Source organism: Vigna umbellata, chromosome 5 (assembly GCF_029865625.1).
Source record: "Vigna umbellata cultivar VRB3 chromosome 5, Vumbellata_1.0, whole genome shotgun sequence".
Taxonomy (NCBI): Eukaryota; Viridiplantae; Streptophyta; class Magnoliopsida; order Fabales; family Fabaceae; genus Vigna; species Vigna umbellata.
The window spans coordinates 30,969,870-30,988,373 of NC_142169.1; the positions used below are offsets into that span (position 1 = coordinate 30,969,870).

The 18,504-nt window shown below is 30.1% G+C and overlaps 2 protein-coding genes and 1 long non-coding RNA gene across 3 annotated transcripts; 2 read left to right on the top strand and 1 right to left on the bottom strand.

The window, feature by feature from the left end:
• The first annotated feature begins 223 nt into the window (after window positions 1-223).
• On the top strand, window positions 224-5,233 carry LOC148198105 (UDP-glucuronic acid decarboxylase 4-like). Its single transcript, XM_088115203.1, has 6 exons — window positions 224-1,397; window positions 3,004-3,083; window positions 3,236-3,319; window positions 3,438-3,512; window positions 4,252-4,344; window positions 4,660-5,233. The coding sequence occupies exons 1-6, from the start codon at window positions 443-445 to the stop codon at window positions 4,870-4,872; spliced, it is 1,500 nt and encodes a 499-aa protein (XP_087971329.1). The 5' UTR covers window positions 224-442; the 3' UTR covers window positions 4,873-5,233.
• A 159-nt stretch (window positions 5,234-5,392) lies between these two features.
• On the bottom strand, window positions 5,393-10,220 carry LOC148198106 (caffeoylshikimate esterase-like). Its single transcript, XM_088115204.1, has 8 exons — window positions 10,004-10,220; window positions 9,800-9,890; window positions 9,678-9,710; window positions 7,172-7,318; window positions 6,973-7,103; window positions 6,689-6,826; window positions 6,068-6,166; window positions 5,393-5,951 (listed from the first exon to the last, which is right to left on the bottom strand). Exons 1-8 carry the CDS (start codon window positions 10,028-10,030, stop codon window positions 5,577-5,579), a joined length of 1,041 nt encoding a protein of 346 aa, XP_087971330.1. The 5' UTR covers window positions 10,031-10,220; the 3' UTR covers window positions 5,393-5,576.
• Window positions 10,221-17,093: 6,873 nt separating this feature from the next.
• LOC148198107 (uncharacterized) lies at window positions 17,094-18,472 on the top strand. Its single transcript, XR_015786500.1, has 3 exons — window positions 17,094-17,755; window positions 17,886-17,957; window positions 18,039-18,472. It is a non-coding gene; the product is annotated as an uncharacterized LOC148198107 (long non-coding RNA).
• Window positions 18,473-18,504: the final 32 nt, after the last annotated feature.

Consider the following 18,504-nt stretch of genomic DNA (forward strand, 5'->3'; position numbering starts at 1 on the left):
TAATATAAATATTTTAAATATCAATTTGGAATATTATTTAATATTTAAAAAAATTATATTTATTTATTAAGTGAAATTTATTAACTGAGAAGAAAAATTAATTAATATTATAATAATTATAAGAAAGGGATAATTTTTTATTATGAAGTTGAGATTTTAAGGATTTGTTTGTTAAAATTAAAAATTGAAAATGTGTGTGTAGTGGAATTTTACAGAATAGAAGGAGTTGAAGCACGTTAGAGCATAGAAACTTGGTAGAGCTTTATAAGCAGTGACCTTTGGATCTGAAAAGGTGAGCCAGCCAGCACCAGCACTTTCATTCCCCGCCTTCTCCGCATTCATTCTCGTCTCTTCACATCAAATTCACAGCCACACATTCAACCACGACCAATACTACAACAACAACAGACAGACAAGTATTACTGTGAATTGAGCAGCGAAAATGGCTTCGGGATTGGTTTTCCGAGGGCACGAGGCCCAACCTGTCAACGACGCCTATTCCGCCAAGCCGCAAAAGCCATGGTTCTCCCTCCGCTACTTCTTCCGCGAGCAGCGACTCCATTTCCTCTTCTTCGGCATTCTCCTCGCCTCCGTCTTCTTCCTCCTCTTCCCCTCCCTCTCTTCTCCTCCCGTCCGGGCCCACGACCCACTCCCCGCTTCTCTCTCCGCCCGCCACGACTTAACGCACTGGATCACTACCAACACCCGAGCCTATGACGTGGCGGTGCATTCCTCGGGGAGGATCCCTCTAGGGATTAAACGCAGGGTGCGCCGGGTGGTGGTGACTGGCGGGGCCGGGTTCGTCGGGTCCCACTTAGTGGATCGGTTGATTAGCCGAGGAGACAGCGTGATCGTGGTTGACAATTTCTTCACAGGAAGGAAAGAAAACGTGATGCACCATTTTGGGAATCCGAGTTTCGAACTTATCCGACACGACGTCGTTGAGCCTCTCCTCCTTGAAGTAGACCAGATCTACCATCTCGCTTGTCCTGCCTCCCCTGTCCATTACAAGTTCAATCCCGTCAAGACTATTATATCCTTTCGTTTCCTTCTATTTAATTCTCTTAATTGCATTCTATTCGTCTTGATTACTACCGTTATTACGTTTAACAACTGCTTAATTTCTTCTCCCATGAAAATGTCCAAAGTTCTATGTACCGAAAGAACAGATTTAAATAATAACATCACTTTGGTCCATGTTGAATTGGATTTGGAAAATGGAATCCTTAATTGGGGTAGTGTTGCTCACAAGACCAACGTGGTGGGCACGTTGAACATGCTGGGGCTGGCTAAAAGGGTTGGCGCGAGGTTCCTGTTAACCAGTACCAGCGAGGTTTACGGAGATCCTCTGCAGCACCCTCAGAAGGAGACTTATTGGGGCAACGTCAATCCCATTGGTCAGTTCTCTCTCTTTTCTTTTTGTTTATTTGGGATGTACGCTAGCGTGTTAGACTCTCACATGCTCTGCACCAGCGATGGTTGGTTTGTTTAAATTAGAGTGATTGAGTGTCACGTGGCAACCGTGGCGTTGCGACAGCACAGCGTTGTCTGTGTGTTTTCCTTTTCAAACTTGGTACTTTTTCTAGGTGGGGTGGAGAAATGGTGAGTCAAAACCAAACCGAGACACGTGGGACTTCTTAAGAGGACCACGTTTTCCACACCCTGGGAAAATTCTCGTGGGATATCCATGATTCCAGGGTTCAGATCTTCGTTGGTCTCTGGTTCTCTGTTCACAACTTCAATTGCAACGATCGAAACAACTGAAATCCTTATCGTGGATGGTGGAAGGCCGGTAAGGAATGGTTGGTTGGTACTTGGCGTTATCGGTGAGGAGGGTGCTTTAACGGCTAACCTACAAAGCTACAACGTAGAAGGGTCAGCACCAAACATTCTGTTTGGTGTGGTAAAACAAAAAGGAAAGAAATAATAGAAATCACAGAACCAACCTAAAGAAGAAACCAGAGATAATTTTAGTTAACTTTTCAGAGTTCGGTAGTCTTTTTTGACTGGAACTGAAATTTTTAGTTTTTGTACTAGTCGACATCATGGATAAAATTATTAGAACCACAGTCTACCTTTACCTAGGGTGGGTATGCCATAAATACATAATTTTTTTAGTTGACTAGTTTGATATATAAATTTTACAATTTCTGTATGTAGTTTCATGAACTATTTCATTAACTGTTATTTAAATTAAATTTTAATATTAACACAAAAATACTAGTTGTATAGATTAATTTAACTGTTATTTTTAGTATTAATTATTGAAATAAACAATTTAAATGTCATGATACTTTTTATATTTAAATAATTTTTTGGTGAATTGTAGTTTAATAATATAAAATATTATACACACACACACACACACACACACATATATATATATATATATATATATATATATATATATATATATATATATATATATATATATATTTTAAAAAACAGTTTAATAGATTAGTAGACTTGTCGTTTATTCGTGTGTTTTCCATACCTGAAAGAACAAATCTATTTATTTTTTTAGTTGAATTTGTCCGACTCGTTTGAAAGCCACATACCCACCCTACTTTTAATAGGATTAATTGTTACTTTTTTATTTGTTAATATTTAATAGAAATGTTTTTGTTTTTATTAGAATAGGATTACAGATAAATAAATAAAATACATGTAAATATATCATAAAATTACTTTCTGTTCCATCTTTAGTTTCCAGAGGAGATTTAGATATTGAAGGCTTGCCAAAACTTTCATCTCGCAGGTTCTTTTTTTTCTATTAAGATGAACAAAAATAAAAATAAAAATGAACAAATATAATCTATAAATAGAATAAGAAATAGTAATTAGCTTCATGATATTTTACTCTATTTTTTTAGTTAATCCAATAACCAAATTTATTTCAATTAATTTTGTCTGTAATCTCACCCTTTTTTTTACCGGAAGGCCATTAAAGAGAGTGGTGATTTCTTGGTGGTTGTCTGACACGGTTGTACATGTTTGTGATAGGTGTTCGAAGCTGCTACGACGAGGGAAAGCGTACGGCTGAGACGTTAACCATGGATTACCACAGAGGAGCTGGAGTCGAGGTCATTTTCCTTCAACTTATCACACCTACCTCTTAATTGTTTCTATTCTTCAATTTAATTAATTATTATCTATGTGTTTGCTTTTCTTTGCTAATGAATTTATTGTTTCAGCAATTTAAAATTATTATAAAACTTTATTTTTTTTTTTTCAGGTAAGAATAGCTAGGATTTTCAACACCTACGGGCCCAGAATGTGCTTAGACGATGGTCGCGTTGTTAGTAACTTCGTCGCTCAGGTAAGCCAGTTGGTTTGTTTTGAAGTATTTATGTGTTACATAAAGTACTTGGTGTTACAAAAAGAAATGCATGGACTTCTTAATAAAATAATATCGGTAATTGCTGGCGTTAATGCAGGCACTAAGAAAGGAGGCTTTGACCGTTTATGGGGATGGGAAGCAAACTAGAAGTTTCCAATACGTTTCTGATCTGGTAACTCATATATATACTTCTTTTTCTCTCTCATCCTAATCATGTTAATAAGTTATTATATCTAATTATGCACAACAAAAAATTCTTGGCATCATGCAATGAATCTTTTCTTCCGGGATCTACTCACGCATTAACTAGAATTGTGGTTGCGAGTCGTAATTTCAAAACAATTTAAGAGAGTCATGGTGAGAAGGCAGGGGTGGTGACAATTATAATAACGATATTATAATTCTGATAACAACTGTTCACGGTAATTCTGACTGTGACATCAGTAGTGGGGATAGATGTAATAGTGATGAGAAGTCTATCCGTGGAGGTGGTAGTAATGGCGATCAAGAGTACTAAATGCAAAGAATAGTCGCGTAATGCGTGGTAAGTTAAAATGTGTAATTTGAATGGAAGGCCTCAGACTTCAGAATTGTTAATGTCGGTTGTACTACAATTCCACTGTGTGAACCCATTTACCTAAAGATGTATTGTCATGTGATGGAGGTAAGTATGCAGTCCATTACATAATTGTTCGTGGGACGACAAAGTCTCCACTCTAAGTGGCAGCCTCGTTGTATGATAATTGATTAGTGATTCTTGCATTTTAAATGGTAAAATATCACTATAAATTAAGTTCTAGATCAGTATCCGTGAGAGATTACTGGTGCCTGGTTAGTTCAATTGGATCATTAACTCTAGAGCTCATGTGCCTTAATTTTGTTAGATTAATGAGGTGTTTATGATGTCGCAGGTGGAGGGGCTGATGCGCCTTATGGAAGGAGAACATGTAGGACCTTTCAATCTTGGAAATCCTGGTGAATTTACCATGCTTGAACTTGCCAAGGTAAAGTAGAGATTCTTGCTCTTAATAACGCACTCTAAGCTGACAAAACATATGATAAAACAGAGCTTACTTATACGAAAACATTTATTTAGGCATCATTGTTAGCAAGGGACACCAGTATTTTCTGGTATCATGTCTCTTTTCTTATTATCTTAACAAGTAAAACCGGGAATAAATGTCTCAACTAACCCACCCACGTAAGATTAGGGAAGTGACTTGGGGTAATTGGCAACAGAGAGGAAAGGGTTGTTTTTGTGATAAAATGCTTTACGGCTCACGAGCAATAAGATTGTATATTTGATGATGGTGATGCAGGTGGTTCAAGAAACAATAGATCCAGAGGCTAAGATAGACTACAGGCCAAACACAGAGGATGACCCACACATGAGAAAGCCTGATATCAGTAGGGCCAAGGAGCTACTGGGCTGGGAACCCAAGGTGGATCTACGCAAGGGACTCCCTCTAATGGTTTCTGACTTCCGACAACGCATTTTTGGGGACCAAAAGGAAGGAGCAACCTCTACCTAATTCTTGATTGGAAAATGAATATTGGAATTTGTTCTGCCAGTTACCTCAGACCAAGTGTGAAAGGAGATTGTAGTTTACATTTTTCATAGCATTAGCCAGATCGTAGTCCATTAGTCACAGTAGCTTGTCAGCCAAACATAAATTTCCGCTTGGTCCTTTATCCTCTACCATTTTTCTTAGAATGTACCATTGATGTCCTTATTGTATTTCTCTAATAGCAACCCTTGCTCCCCCCTTGTTAGATGGATACACGCTCACAATGTAATACGAAATCGGACATCTTCGATGCTGAAAAAACAGAAGTTTATGAACGACTAAAATTAATTACGAAATGGAAATTATGTCCCACATATTAAACAGACACCGTATTGTCTTGGACGCTTTTTCGTTTTAATCTCTGTTATTACATTATAGGGACTCGTACGTTTGTTTTGTTGGTATTATACTACTATTAGCCTGGTGCTAACATCATAAAATCTTATTGGCATGTCCTGTGAATTTTTTCTTGAAACGAGGCGAATTGGAGCTTTGGCACAGATCGCTTTACTTTTCAAAACAAACCGTGGGGAAAATAGCCATAACAGTGTACAGTCTCAAATCGCTTTACTTTTGGAAACAAGTTAGACTCCTATTAATTAGGCAAACATGGGGAAAATATGCCACATGGTCACAGGTCCTAACTCCTACCATATTAGGACTGCAATCTAAATTGCTGAGTGGTATAACAAGCGGTTTCCTTTCAAGCCACAGAGATAGCTTCTTCGCCCGTTTTCTTGCTTTACAAACTTTGCTGACGATGTAACTGTAGTCAATCTCTCGATGTCATACTTATAAGTCTCAATTTGTTGTGTAGAAGCATGAGTTGGATTGCCCGTGTGCTTATCTAGCCACATTATAATGTCTTCAAAAACTTTTTCGATGTTCTCATCCGTCTCCCCTGATGTTAAGCCATGCCACATTCCTGGGTACAATTTTATGGTCTTATCTTTGCTACTTGCCCTCTCATATAGTTCCCTGCTTATTTCTGGGTCGGTCACTGTATCTGCTTCTCCATGCAGTACAAAAAAAGGCAGGGTCACCTGCTCAAAAACAAAGCCAATGAATCAAACAAAATCAGGTATAATAAGTATATTTAAGAAGTCGTAATTTGATTATGAACTAGATTCAATAAAAACAAATGAGATTAAAACATAACCTTATATAAGCTGTCTTCTAGGCTCATGCTGGTTCTTAACATTTCCAGTGCTGTTTTCAGCCTGGGCTTGTCCTGGTATATCAACTTGTTTTTCCTTATCTGTAGTGACCCTCAGAGGAAAAGAAGAGACACATTAGTTAACTCCAGAACTAAATAAGCAAGATCTTAAGTCTTTAAGCAAGCCTCTTGTTGAGTTCGAGTGTGAAACGAAGAAACAGAAAAAAAAAAAAAAAAAAAAGAAGAAAAAAGTGAAAACAGAGAGAAAAAAAAAATCTGAATATTTCGAGATTAAATTGATTCTACAAAGACAAGCTACTATATATAGCCAATCCAAACGACTGAAAACAAACAACAGAAAGATCAAACGATCGTTTAAGAAAAAACCGACCGAAGGTCGAGTACAATAAAAACGAAAAAACGAACGTACGAACCAAAACCGAATCCACAAGACCGAACGATCACAAAACAAAACATTCAGTCATAAAGAACCAGAACAAGCCGAATGGTTATCAGTATGAAACCGACCGTCCAAAGAATAATAGAAGAGTCTAGTCAACACCTCTCAATAACAATAGAAACTTGAAAATTTCACAAATATTGATGAAAGAGGTTGAACCCTACCCTCTTTCTTTTAGCAGGGTCTTTGAAGGCTGCATTGATGACATCCTTAGTGGGAACTATTTTCCACTTTGGGATTATATCTTCCACTTTAGTCAATAAGTTGATCACCACCGGGTGTGGCTTCACTTTCTCTGATATCTGGTTTATAGTTTCAACATTTGGATAAACACTGTTCAATTTCTTTTTTATAGCATTAGTAAGATTTATCTTCCCATGCTAAAATGAAGTTTTAGAAACTATTTAGGTCAATAAATGTTTCGTTTCATAGTGTCATAGTTTCATACCTTACACATGGGCGCAACAAGAACTGCACCGTCCCAGAATGAAGGGTCCTTTCTGTGCAAAAGTAGGCTCACTGCCCCTCCCATGGACTCTCCATACAAGAACCTAGCCTTCCCCTTATACTCTTGGAGCTCTGAAATACACACAATAAATCATAAAGCTGAACCAAAAGTCTCATGTTTCATTGAGATGGAAGCTTACCGCCGACAGACTTGAAAAAGTCATAACAATCATTAACGATGTTATCGAACTTCTTTATGTAACAACGAGCACCTTCAGAACGTCCATGCCCTTCATAATCGATACCGTACACGGCATATTTAGCACACGCTAGTCTTACACCACATTCTACAACCATCATGCAACCAAACCAACAATGTAAGTAACTCTACTCATCATTTTTATTTTTGTTGTTGTTGATTGTCCAACATTGTTAATTATTTACATATCAGTGTAAATATAAATGCTTTTATCAGTTTTTGAATATTGTTTAGATCGTGATGAAAAATATTAATAAATTCGATGATCTGATAAAATAATCAAATTAAGTTTAAATTGTAATATCATATATGTTTCAATATGTCGATTTTTTTCAAATGTATAAATTTAGATAGTTGTTCACTATTATTAAGATAACTATAATTGGTAGCAACAAAATGATGTGACCATATTCTGCTTTGTCTGGCTGCCTCCCCACACCATGTCTAATTAATACTACCAACCTGCCATGGGATTTGATCACCCTCTCACTCTTTGCTCCTTTATTTTAATTAATTAATTAATAATAATCATAAAAAAATATATATAATAATAATAATAATGTAATAGTAAAAACCAGAAGAAAAAAAAGTTCGAGAAAAGATCTTATGAATAAAGCTGCGGAATACTAGCATCCACATGATACCTATGTTTGTGGAGTATCGATTCCATTAAGATTAAATGATACCGACTAAGATGAAAATGCTTTCATCACATTTTCAGAGCTTACAAGACAATTTATATCTCGTGAAAAAAAAAATACCACTATTAAATATTTTCAACATTATCTTTAACCAAATTCTTTTATTGGCTAATTTACATATATAACGAACAATCTCACTAATCATTTTAAATATGTAATTAGTTTCAAACCAGTTGATCTAAAAATAAAATTTAATTTTTTTAATTTGGACTAAATTAAAAATTAATTTAAAAGGCATTAAAAATAATAATTAAAACAAATGTTCAATCTTAAATATTGCAAGCGCTTTCTAACATCATATTAGAAACACCTAAGATAATTTATTGAAATATATTAAAGATAGTAAAGAATTGTATTGAAAGTATAAGTGACATTAATAAAAGAAAATTAAATAATCTGAAAAACTAGTTTTAAGTGCCTTATAAAACATCGTTGTGTTTATTAAGTTAATTTATAAACTAAGTTAATTAGTTGTTAGCACATTGACATTATTACATATATTTTTAATATAGTGTTTTTTTTTACATATTAAGATTTACATTTTAATACATTTCATTATTTTTTTATGTATTGTTATTTATTTCAATTCTGTAAAATATTTATAACATCAACTTATTTAAATAATAATATGAATTTTTGAAATAAAAACGTGTATACAACAATTAAAATAAATACAACTACTAAAAAGTTCATTCGAAATGTAATTATTTGAAAAAAAGAGCTAAAACTATATTTACATAATAATATAAAACACCTATGTGTTCATATTTTTTTTATAATAATAAAATTATTGTTGTCGTTGTTATTATAGTCATAAAATTAAAATAATTTTTGTAACTTTATTGTAAATAACAAAATGATTAATTTTTAAAAAACAATCAAGTAAAAAAAATGATTAAATTTAAAGAAATCATCACTTAAAAAATAAAATTAATAAAATAATTATTTTATGTCATTTTAAACTTAGTAACTAGATTATCAGTTAGTTTACTAAACATTTTTAAGTTAATAAACTGGTTTATGAGCTGAAAAATTATATGTTGGAAATTTATTAACTAAGTAGCTTATCACTTACCAACTTTATTATGGACTAGTTTTGCAATAGAAACCCAACAAATTATATTTTTAAAAGAATGTTACTTATTTAATAATTTATGACTAAAGATGAAATCGAATAGAATTTGGAAATCATATAAGAAATTAAAAATTTATTAAATACAAGAATATTACAACTGTGATGAGTATGAGATTGGTGAATTAAATTTGAGTGAAAATAAAAAAAGAATGTAGAAAAGCTTTATCTTTTTTAGTAGGGTGTGAATTATAGTTGGATCACGGTAGTGCTTTATCTAAGGGGCATCTACACCATAAACTATCGCTTTCACTCCAACGCTACCCTTACGTAACAACACGCAATCCCATTCTTATTTTACACTTCATCAAATATTCAAATATTGCTACCCACACCTACCAATTCCTCAAACATCACACCTCTTCTTTTCTAACATATTATTTTCCCTTTTTTTTCATGGAAACACTTTCAACCACTCACCACAACACCACAAATAGCTTCGCAATAAGGATTTAGGTCGGCGATGATAATAAAATCTTTTACAATAAAACATAAAACTTATTTATGTGTTTTTAAATTATAATTTTAAGTGGATAAAAGCAAAAATAATGTCAGAAAAAGGAAAAATATTCTGAAGGGAACAGAAAAAGAGATGGAAGAAGATCATTAATTACCTCTCATGAAGCCACTGCACTCCATGCCATAACCTGCAAGAAATAATTAATGAAACCTATGTAAATTAAGTTAAGCCACACCTACTACTAAGAGAGAGAGAGAAAAGTAGTGAATTACTGACCATGGCAAAGGAAAACCAGACCCATGGGAGAAGATGAAGGTAACCATTTACAGGTGAAAAGTTGCACTCCCCTTGAGTTTCTTCTGTATTCCTGAACTTACAAATTGTACAATCTCCATGTTAGATAATTAAGAAAGGAAGACGAAGAAGAAGAAAACATAAGAGTGTGCAGAAATAATGAAGAGAAAGAAAGGGAAGAGTTACTTCGTGATATTCAAAATCTAAATCCATGGAAGAGATTGCACCGAGTGTTGATGGATCTGTAAACTGCACTTCTGCTTCAGTGTGTAACTCGGTGTGATGAAAGTCGTGAATTAATGCAGAGAAATAGCAGAGAAAAGTCGGATAGCAGAGAAAGAGAAGAAGAGAAGAAGAGAAGAGAGAAAGAAGAAGAATAAAGCTTAGAGTCTCGTCCCTTTGGAAAGAGACTGTAGCGAAGTTTCTTGTATATAAAAACATTCATTATTATTTTTTTTCCATTAATATATAACTTTGATCAGTACCTTTTAATATTGTACTTTTTTTTTAGTTTTTTTTAATAATGAACTGTTGACCTAATCTATCGATAATTTTTACATGTGTAACATAATCCTATATTAAAATAAGTTTTTAACAACTAATTAATTGTAACCTTGATATCTTTAATTCTCTTTAAAATTAAATTAATTATTTCTTAACTTGGCTTTATTGTTGATACTGATATTTGAAGCTTGTTTAAAACATACCCCTAATATACATTGTGTTTTATTGATGTTTTAATATTTTGATCATTAATTTTGTAAAGAAATTATAATTTTGTACTCAAAAGTCATTCACTGATTAATATAATTTAATTTTTTTAAAGAATAGTATGATAAGAAAAAGGAAAAATGGTTAAAATTTGTTTATACATATAAGAAAAAAAAAGGTTTTCTTCCTTATACATTAAAACTAAATGTTTAATGTTTTTAAATTTCATTCGTTAAAACAATTTAAGTAACTGATTCATAAATTTCATGCAAATTTTTAATATTTTTATTATTTGAAAAAAAATAAAACTCTCAATACATAAATTTGGTACAAAAAAAAAATCATATTAACGTCTTCAAAATTAAAATTGTAACCTATATTTAAAATTTATTTATTTTATATTTTAAAAATAGTTATAGAAGTTTGCCAAAACAAATTCAGGGACCTGTTTTAATAAGAGATAATAAACTTAAAATAACATACCACAAAAAGTTCATGTTAAAATTCTATAAGAATGTTTTTAACACATTTTTTTATCTGTTAACGTTTATTAAACTTACATAAAATAAATTATATATATATAAGACATAGTAAGATTCATGATACTTTATTATTTTTAATGAAATTTAATAAATGAAAAATGTTCAGAAAATGTTTTTGTAACATTCTTAACAAATACCAGTATTACCAAACACTTACTTGTCTGAACATATTAACGTCTACATGCATTAATAGTATGCTTTATTTGGTAAAACATTTAACCTGTACAAAATTTTTATTGTTATGATATTTATTTTATTAAATGACGTGGATTTATGAAAGAATTTAATGGTATAGTTAAAAAGGTAAAGAATTATATGTTGAAGAGAAGTCAATAGTGTTGTTTTTCTTTCACTAGAAGCAATAATGCGGTAGGCTGAGCTTAATAAACTCAATAAACTTTTCAAATTTTAATTTCTTCTAATAGTACAGGCTGCTTCTCGATCAATCTTTCTTCATACATAAATGCTGCTCTTTTTTAAAACAAATATAAATAAATTTAATTTATTTTAATTATATTTGATGATATCGTTTTAAATTATTTTGATTTTAATTAGTATCGTGTTTTAAAGTTTTTTTTTATAGCATTTCTCTGTGATAGATGTTACAAAATTATTGAGCTGAGATTAATAAAATTAAATGATATCGATTTCTTTTTAATTAGTGTAAAATTCAACATTTTTATCAAGTTAAAAAAATGTACAATACAACTATGTTTTTCGTACTAGAAATTAAATCAATTTTATAATTTATGAGAAAGATATGTCATTAGTCGCAAAAAAACAAAATTTATTACAGAGTAATTATGTCTTTTTAATTTAATTAAGTTGACGTGATTTTGGATAGTTATGCACCCTATGTCGTGCTATCAACATGCAGATACTTTCGAAGTTCATCAAACGCTGGGATATTCAAACGAGTCAATTTGTTTTACATGGCTTAAGTTTTGTTAAAGAGAATTAGTTTAATTTAATTAATTTTTTTAAGTTAAAATTTTTAATCTAATTTGATCCATCATTAAATGGTTTGACTGATTTAAATATATTTTTTATTTATAACCAATTTGATTCATCACAAAGTCCAAATTCGAATCCAGGACTCTCACAATTTTCTTTAATGAAACAACATAACAACAATAATCCAGTTTTTTTTTTCAAAATAAAACAATGGTATTTTGGTCTTTTCCTATAAATAAATAGTTAACAAATCTTTCCAAGTTAGGTGAATCGCTAGTTCGTGTCTCACCCAAATCAACACCGTCAAATCTCCTCACATACATAAAAACAAATAAGAGCGGATGAAAAATTCATCTTCACACCTGTTTAAATAGTCTGCGCATGAAAACAAGCATAGTATAAGTTGATAAACTAGTGTACGGAATCTTATTTTAATTAAATATTAAAATAATTATAAATTTTAAAAAATATTTTTTTATTAAGTTATTTGAAAAATTAAATATGTAATATTATAATTTAAAAATGAATGAGACTCCCAGTAATGATTTATCTGTGTAAAATGAATGAGATTCCCAGTAATGATTGGTAATGATGATATTTCTGAAATCGTTTAATTTGAAATATGATAGTTGCGTAATATTATTGGATTCCATAATTTTGATTAAAATTAGGTAATTTAGGACATATAGCATCAATTGTGGGTGTTAATTGAGGTTTAGGTATTAAGCTTAGGAAAATGACACTTAAACAATCATTTTTGACAACATTTAGACACGCGCACACGTGTCTAAATTTGAATGGTCCATTTTCATTTAATTTTTCCAACTGGACCACTCAAATTTAGACACGTGTATGCGTATCTAAATGTTGTTAAAAATGGTTGTTCAAGTATCATTTTTCTTAAGCTTATTAATCGAGAACGGAATCTTGTTCCATTGGTTAATTAATGGAAGATGTAGTGATGAATGTGATGATGGTAAAGTGGTAGCACATCACATTTCAACATCTTCTTTCCTATCAAAGTCTCATTTTATATCAGTCTACAATCTATATATGATTATATCATCAAAGCCATTTTTTCGAACAAAGTCCTAATTATATTTACATTTTTAATTGGACTTTTTTTTATCAGTATCATTTTAACAATAAATGAAATCCAAAGTAAAATAAATAAATAAACAAATAAGGAAAATAACACACTTCTGGGTGCCATTAATCTCGTCCGGAATTGTAGATCACCAAACACTCACCTACTAACCTTACATGCTAATTTTCTTAATAGTTGTTAGCTAGTTGATTTCTTTGACTATCAATAACCAGAGACACAATTTTTGTTTTTTTTGTTATCAACGTTTATATATATAATCAAGATTTTTACTTTATATTTACTTTATAAAGAGTATTGTTTAAGCAAAAGTATTATTAGAAATTTCATTTTGACTACAAAGTAATTCATATAAGTTTGGAAACTTTTAGTTAGTTTTATAAAGTTAAATTTTACTTGAAATCCTTATTAATATGATCTTAAAATTATCTGAAATCTATATTAATGAGATTTGTAGTTTGTTAAACCAATTATGTTATTATTATTAAGTTCTTAATTGACTATTATATAGTTTTATATTTTAAATGTATATGTTTCACGTGAAAAAGATTCTACATCAATTAGAGATAAGATGATAATATATAAGCGCATGATAATATATAAGGGAATGTAAATTTTACATTTTTATAGTGTTTGAGAAAAATAAATTTATATGCAATAGCTCCAAAATATTTTCAACCTTTATCGTCACCAACGTGTTTGTTCTAAAATGACCAAGACATACTCTAGAAATGTCACACAATAAACATTTTTTAATGTTTTTTCTTCAATTTGATATGTTTTCCTCCACACAACTAAGTCATCAAAGATGTATTGCGTAAAAATATCTCCAAAATCTAAATAGAGGTGATGCCTATAAATACACTATGAAACTCAAGTATGTGAATAAAAAGTGTTAAAGTGAATAGATAATATACCTCATCACTAATATTATTTTTAATGGTCTCATAAAATTTATGTAGTTGATCCTAGATCATCTAAACAAATTACTTTTAAAATGATTTAGAATTTTGCCAATCCATCTTATATCTTAATCTCTCTATCAATTATATTTGTTTTCATTTATGTTTTTAACTATAATTATAATGCTATTATTATTTTTGTCGACATGTTCCTACAAATACAACTTCGCCTCATATCACAGAGTTATTTAAATCAAAATAATTTTAGTGACATGTTATTATTTCATATTGACCAAGATGATTTTAATCATGATATTCTATTTATAATTATTTTACTATGAAGTTTAAAACATTCAAATTTATCTATTTCAAGTAGTGGTGGATATTATAAAAATATATTATACTAGTGAAAAAAAAAATTATAGATGAATACAAATGGGAAATGTTAAAGATAAAATATATCAATTATATATTAGTTTTTATATATATATGAAAACAAAACTGCGTGGTCCAGTGCCACCTCAGACCTAAAAAAGCTCCGGTGACTATTTCTTACACAACTTTCATATAAACCATTATAATCCAATAAAAAGTTAAAAATATTATTCAAAAAAGTTTGAACACCATTTAATTTAATAAACTAAAATCTCAGTGATCTACAAAGTTTCTCAAAACTATTTAAGACGAGCTTCAAATCCAATATACAAAAATTCTTAGTCAACATATAAATATAGGTAATTAATTTTTCTCAAATATCTCACGTTAATACATATACAATTACTTCACCAAACATCATTTCTCTTACCTGTATACTTTAAGAAATCACTATAAATGGTTGAAGGAACACCACCCATTTAAAAATAAAAATAATCAAGCCTTAGTCACGAACCAAATTAGTCCAGAAAAATATTTTTATCAAACGTTCAATTCAATATTGTGCTTAAACATTAACAAAAAGGTAAATAAAAGATTTTTATAGCAAAAAGACATTTATTAAGATGCAAACTTCAATAATTTATATAAGATGATTTTTACAAAATCATTTAAATATAAATTAATTTTAATTTTTCAAAGAAACCGTTATATTTTCTTATAAAAATATTTTTCAATTTTTTTTAATGTTTCTAAAAGTATAATTTTTTTTATTAAACAAGTATTGGTTATATTCTTAACATTTTAAAACTATTTTTAACAAAACAAAAGGCTTTCACCTTTCAATATTTAATATAAAGTATTTTTAAAAAATTATTAAAATATTTAGCCAACTACAATGCAAACTACAAAGATTACATCTTTTTTGCAAAACGTTAAATACCTAAAAAAATAATTATGATTATTAAATATTGCAGGCCCTATATGTATAGCACACATTCACTGAAATTTTCCATACAAGAAACCAAAACGTATATAGGGTGGTTGCCTTTAATTGGCATATAAAGATAGTTACTAACATCAAATAAAAGAATTTCTAGAAGAAAAAAATCTCTTAAAATTAGTTGGAATCTCTTGTCGTTTTCATTTCATTCAATACTTTTCACAAAAGTCAAACTAACAGTACTAGGAGAATCCTAGTCCACTTTGTACATTTGAATTTTTATATTATGATTTTTTAATAAATTAAAACTTAATATCATTATTCATTTTAATTGTATGTATTTATTTAACTAATATATACGTATTACTATTTTTTATTTGATGTATGTAAGTTATAATTTCAATAAAATAATATTTGACAAATAATATGCACTACAGATTTATGTAAAAAATAAAAAAAACACACAGCTACTGTGATGAAATACAAAATAAATTAGTTGTATGCATAATCGTTAGTGAATGAATAGTATATCTTTATTATTATTTAGTATATAATTTTATAACCAAAAGAATAGTTAAATTTAAAAAAAGATCAAATGAAAATATAATTAAATTAAAAAATATATTTTAAAAAACTAATAAAATATTTATTTTAATTAAAAAAACCTTTTATTTGAAGCATAAAATTGAAAAGAAAAAAATATAGACACAAGAAAGAAAATTTCCCTTAATATATAAATATAGATACACACTATCATAAAAAGTTTTAAGAAAAATAAATTAGTTAATATACAGATTAAGAAAATAAAAAGTTACACAAATAAACTTGTATAAATTGATTTGTATATAAGTTAATTTTAATTAATGAATAACTTTCCATGTTCTCTTACGAAAATTTATTCATATATGATGTTTTTGGTTCTGTGGTATTAGTTAATTAGCATAATAACATGGCGAGATGATATAATGGTTCGATAGAGAGTGAAAGATTTTCATATAATTTTATATTTGACTTTCTTGTTATCTCTCATTGAATATTAAAAGTATATGTATTTTTTATTAATAAACAGGGAGATTTTTTTAAAACTGAATAATAATATAGATTATTCAAAACAATTAAATTAAGTATTTATATTACTCTGTAAAATCATCTTATATTAAGAAAACAATTGTTAACTCAATATTGCATTTGTATCCTGTAAAAATAAAAACTACAAAATCTTTTTGTTTGGTCAAAAAAGTGTCAAATACATGTCTATCCTCCTGTCCCTTATACATTTATTAGACAGTTGATTTGAAATGAGAGACGAGAATAAGATACTCTGGAATATTAGTTAAGGTTTAATTAGTAATACAGTTTTGTTTTTTTTTATAGATTAATTATAAAAATGAAATTACTAACTAAACCTTAGTACATGTAGATATTTCAAATATACGTAGATACTTTTTTATCAAAGAGACAAACTTATTTTTAAGAGAGTAAAACCACAACAACAAATTATGTCTATGTAATGTGACGAGTGCTTGAAGCTCGATTTGATTTTTAATATAAAGTTTTACATTAACTCATTAACTTAATTCAATCTAAATCATAACTATTTACATGTTTTTGTTTGTTTTTTATTTAAAAAATAAATTCAATATGAAACTAAGTAAGTTAATTGCATAAACTCAATAATATAAATAAAACATATTTTTACTACTGCTTCTTCTTCTGCTTCTCTTCGTTAACACAAATCTCTTGGACCAGGAAAATTAACCCATCTCTCCCTTTCATTCCATCACATTGTCTTGGAAATTCTATCTCATTTAGACATTTCATCGAGCATTTCAAGGGTCTTAATGAATGATAATAATGCATGAGTATGGTTGAGTCTTCTTGCTTCAAAGTACAAAAGCATTTATCTTTATATAGAATGGTCCAATAAATGGTAGCTGTAGGTTCATCGTGCTAAGCTAGCATTTCATTGCCGCCATTCATATATTAGGCTGGTGGGAAAAGATTGGTGGACATCAAATGCCTTTTAACATCCAGAGAGGAAAAAGGAAAAGAGAAATATAGTTATGATAGGTGATATGATCTATCGAGAAAAAGGAGACAATAATATTAGGCATTGATTGAGTGTTTGATTTAGGAAGGTGTGTACGTATCATTACTTTTCTCTGTCTATATATGCGAGTTTGAGTATATCACATTTTTGGTATTTAGATGCTTCATTTTGTCGTCTCGCGTGACATATGTTTCATAGTATCCCTTCTTCCCAAGTGCAGAGCGTCTTTTTCTAGACCCATATGGTGGTTGTTTTGTTCCTGATAATACTCCCGAGGATGTCATCCGTACCGTCTTGCAGCCAAGTTCATTGATGATAAACGGCTCCATACAGTTAGTCTTAATGATGGAATAAAACAGGTACTTGCTTAGTGTGTGTATGTTTCTGAGAATAATCCTATATCCTCTTAAATTACGATTTTTCATTAAGTACTTAGGTAGTTATTTTGATGATATTGCATAATTTGATATGGATTTTCCTTAAATGCAGCTAGTTTTTGCATCAAGGCACTATAACAGTATATTGTTTTCTGCAGAACAGTTGTTACATTCCGATGATTAGGTGAGGCACTTTGTATTCAAATTTACATGGTATTGCACAGTAGTGTGAATAAGGCATAACAAGGCACTGATATTATGGCAGATGGAATCATGGAGAAGAGAATTTCAAAGGGAAGAGAATGAAGGTGACGAAGACGGTTTTGAAGAGTTATAGACAAGCATATTAGCTTCATCTCACCCTAATTAGCCTCAAAGGATACTTCTATTGCTACAAGAATATGAGCTTCGTGGCATTATCCTCTACACAATTGATGGTATGCTTGTATATCTTTGAAGGAGTGTGCAGTTATGAACTAAGTGTAATATAGTTTCCTTGAGTTGGTTCTCATTATTAATAATAAAACATATTAGGTGTCTGGACATCAGTAAGCTTCATCATGGATGGTGAATCTCAAATGGTACTAAATTTAGAAGTCCATAAATGAGTTATAGTGTCAGGTCAAAATTGTTTACACAAGTGTGAATTAGACACCTTGTCCTATAAATGTGTGCTCCCCAAACTTGAAATGGGCAATAGAGTATGACATATATCTCAGTGTGACATATAT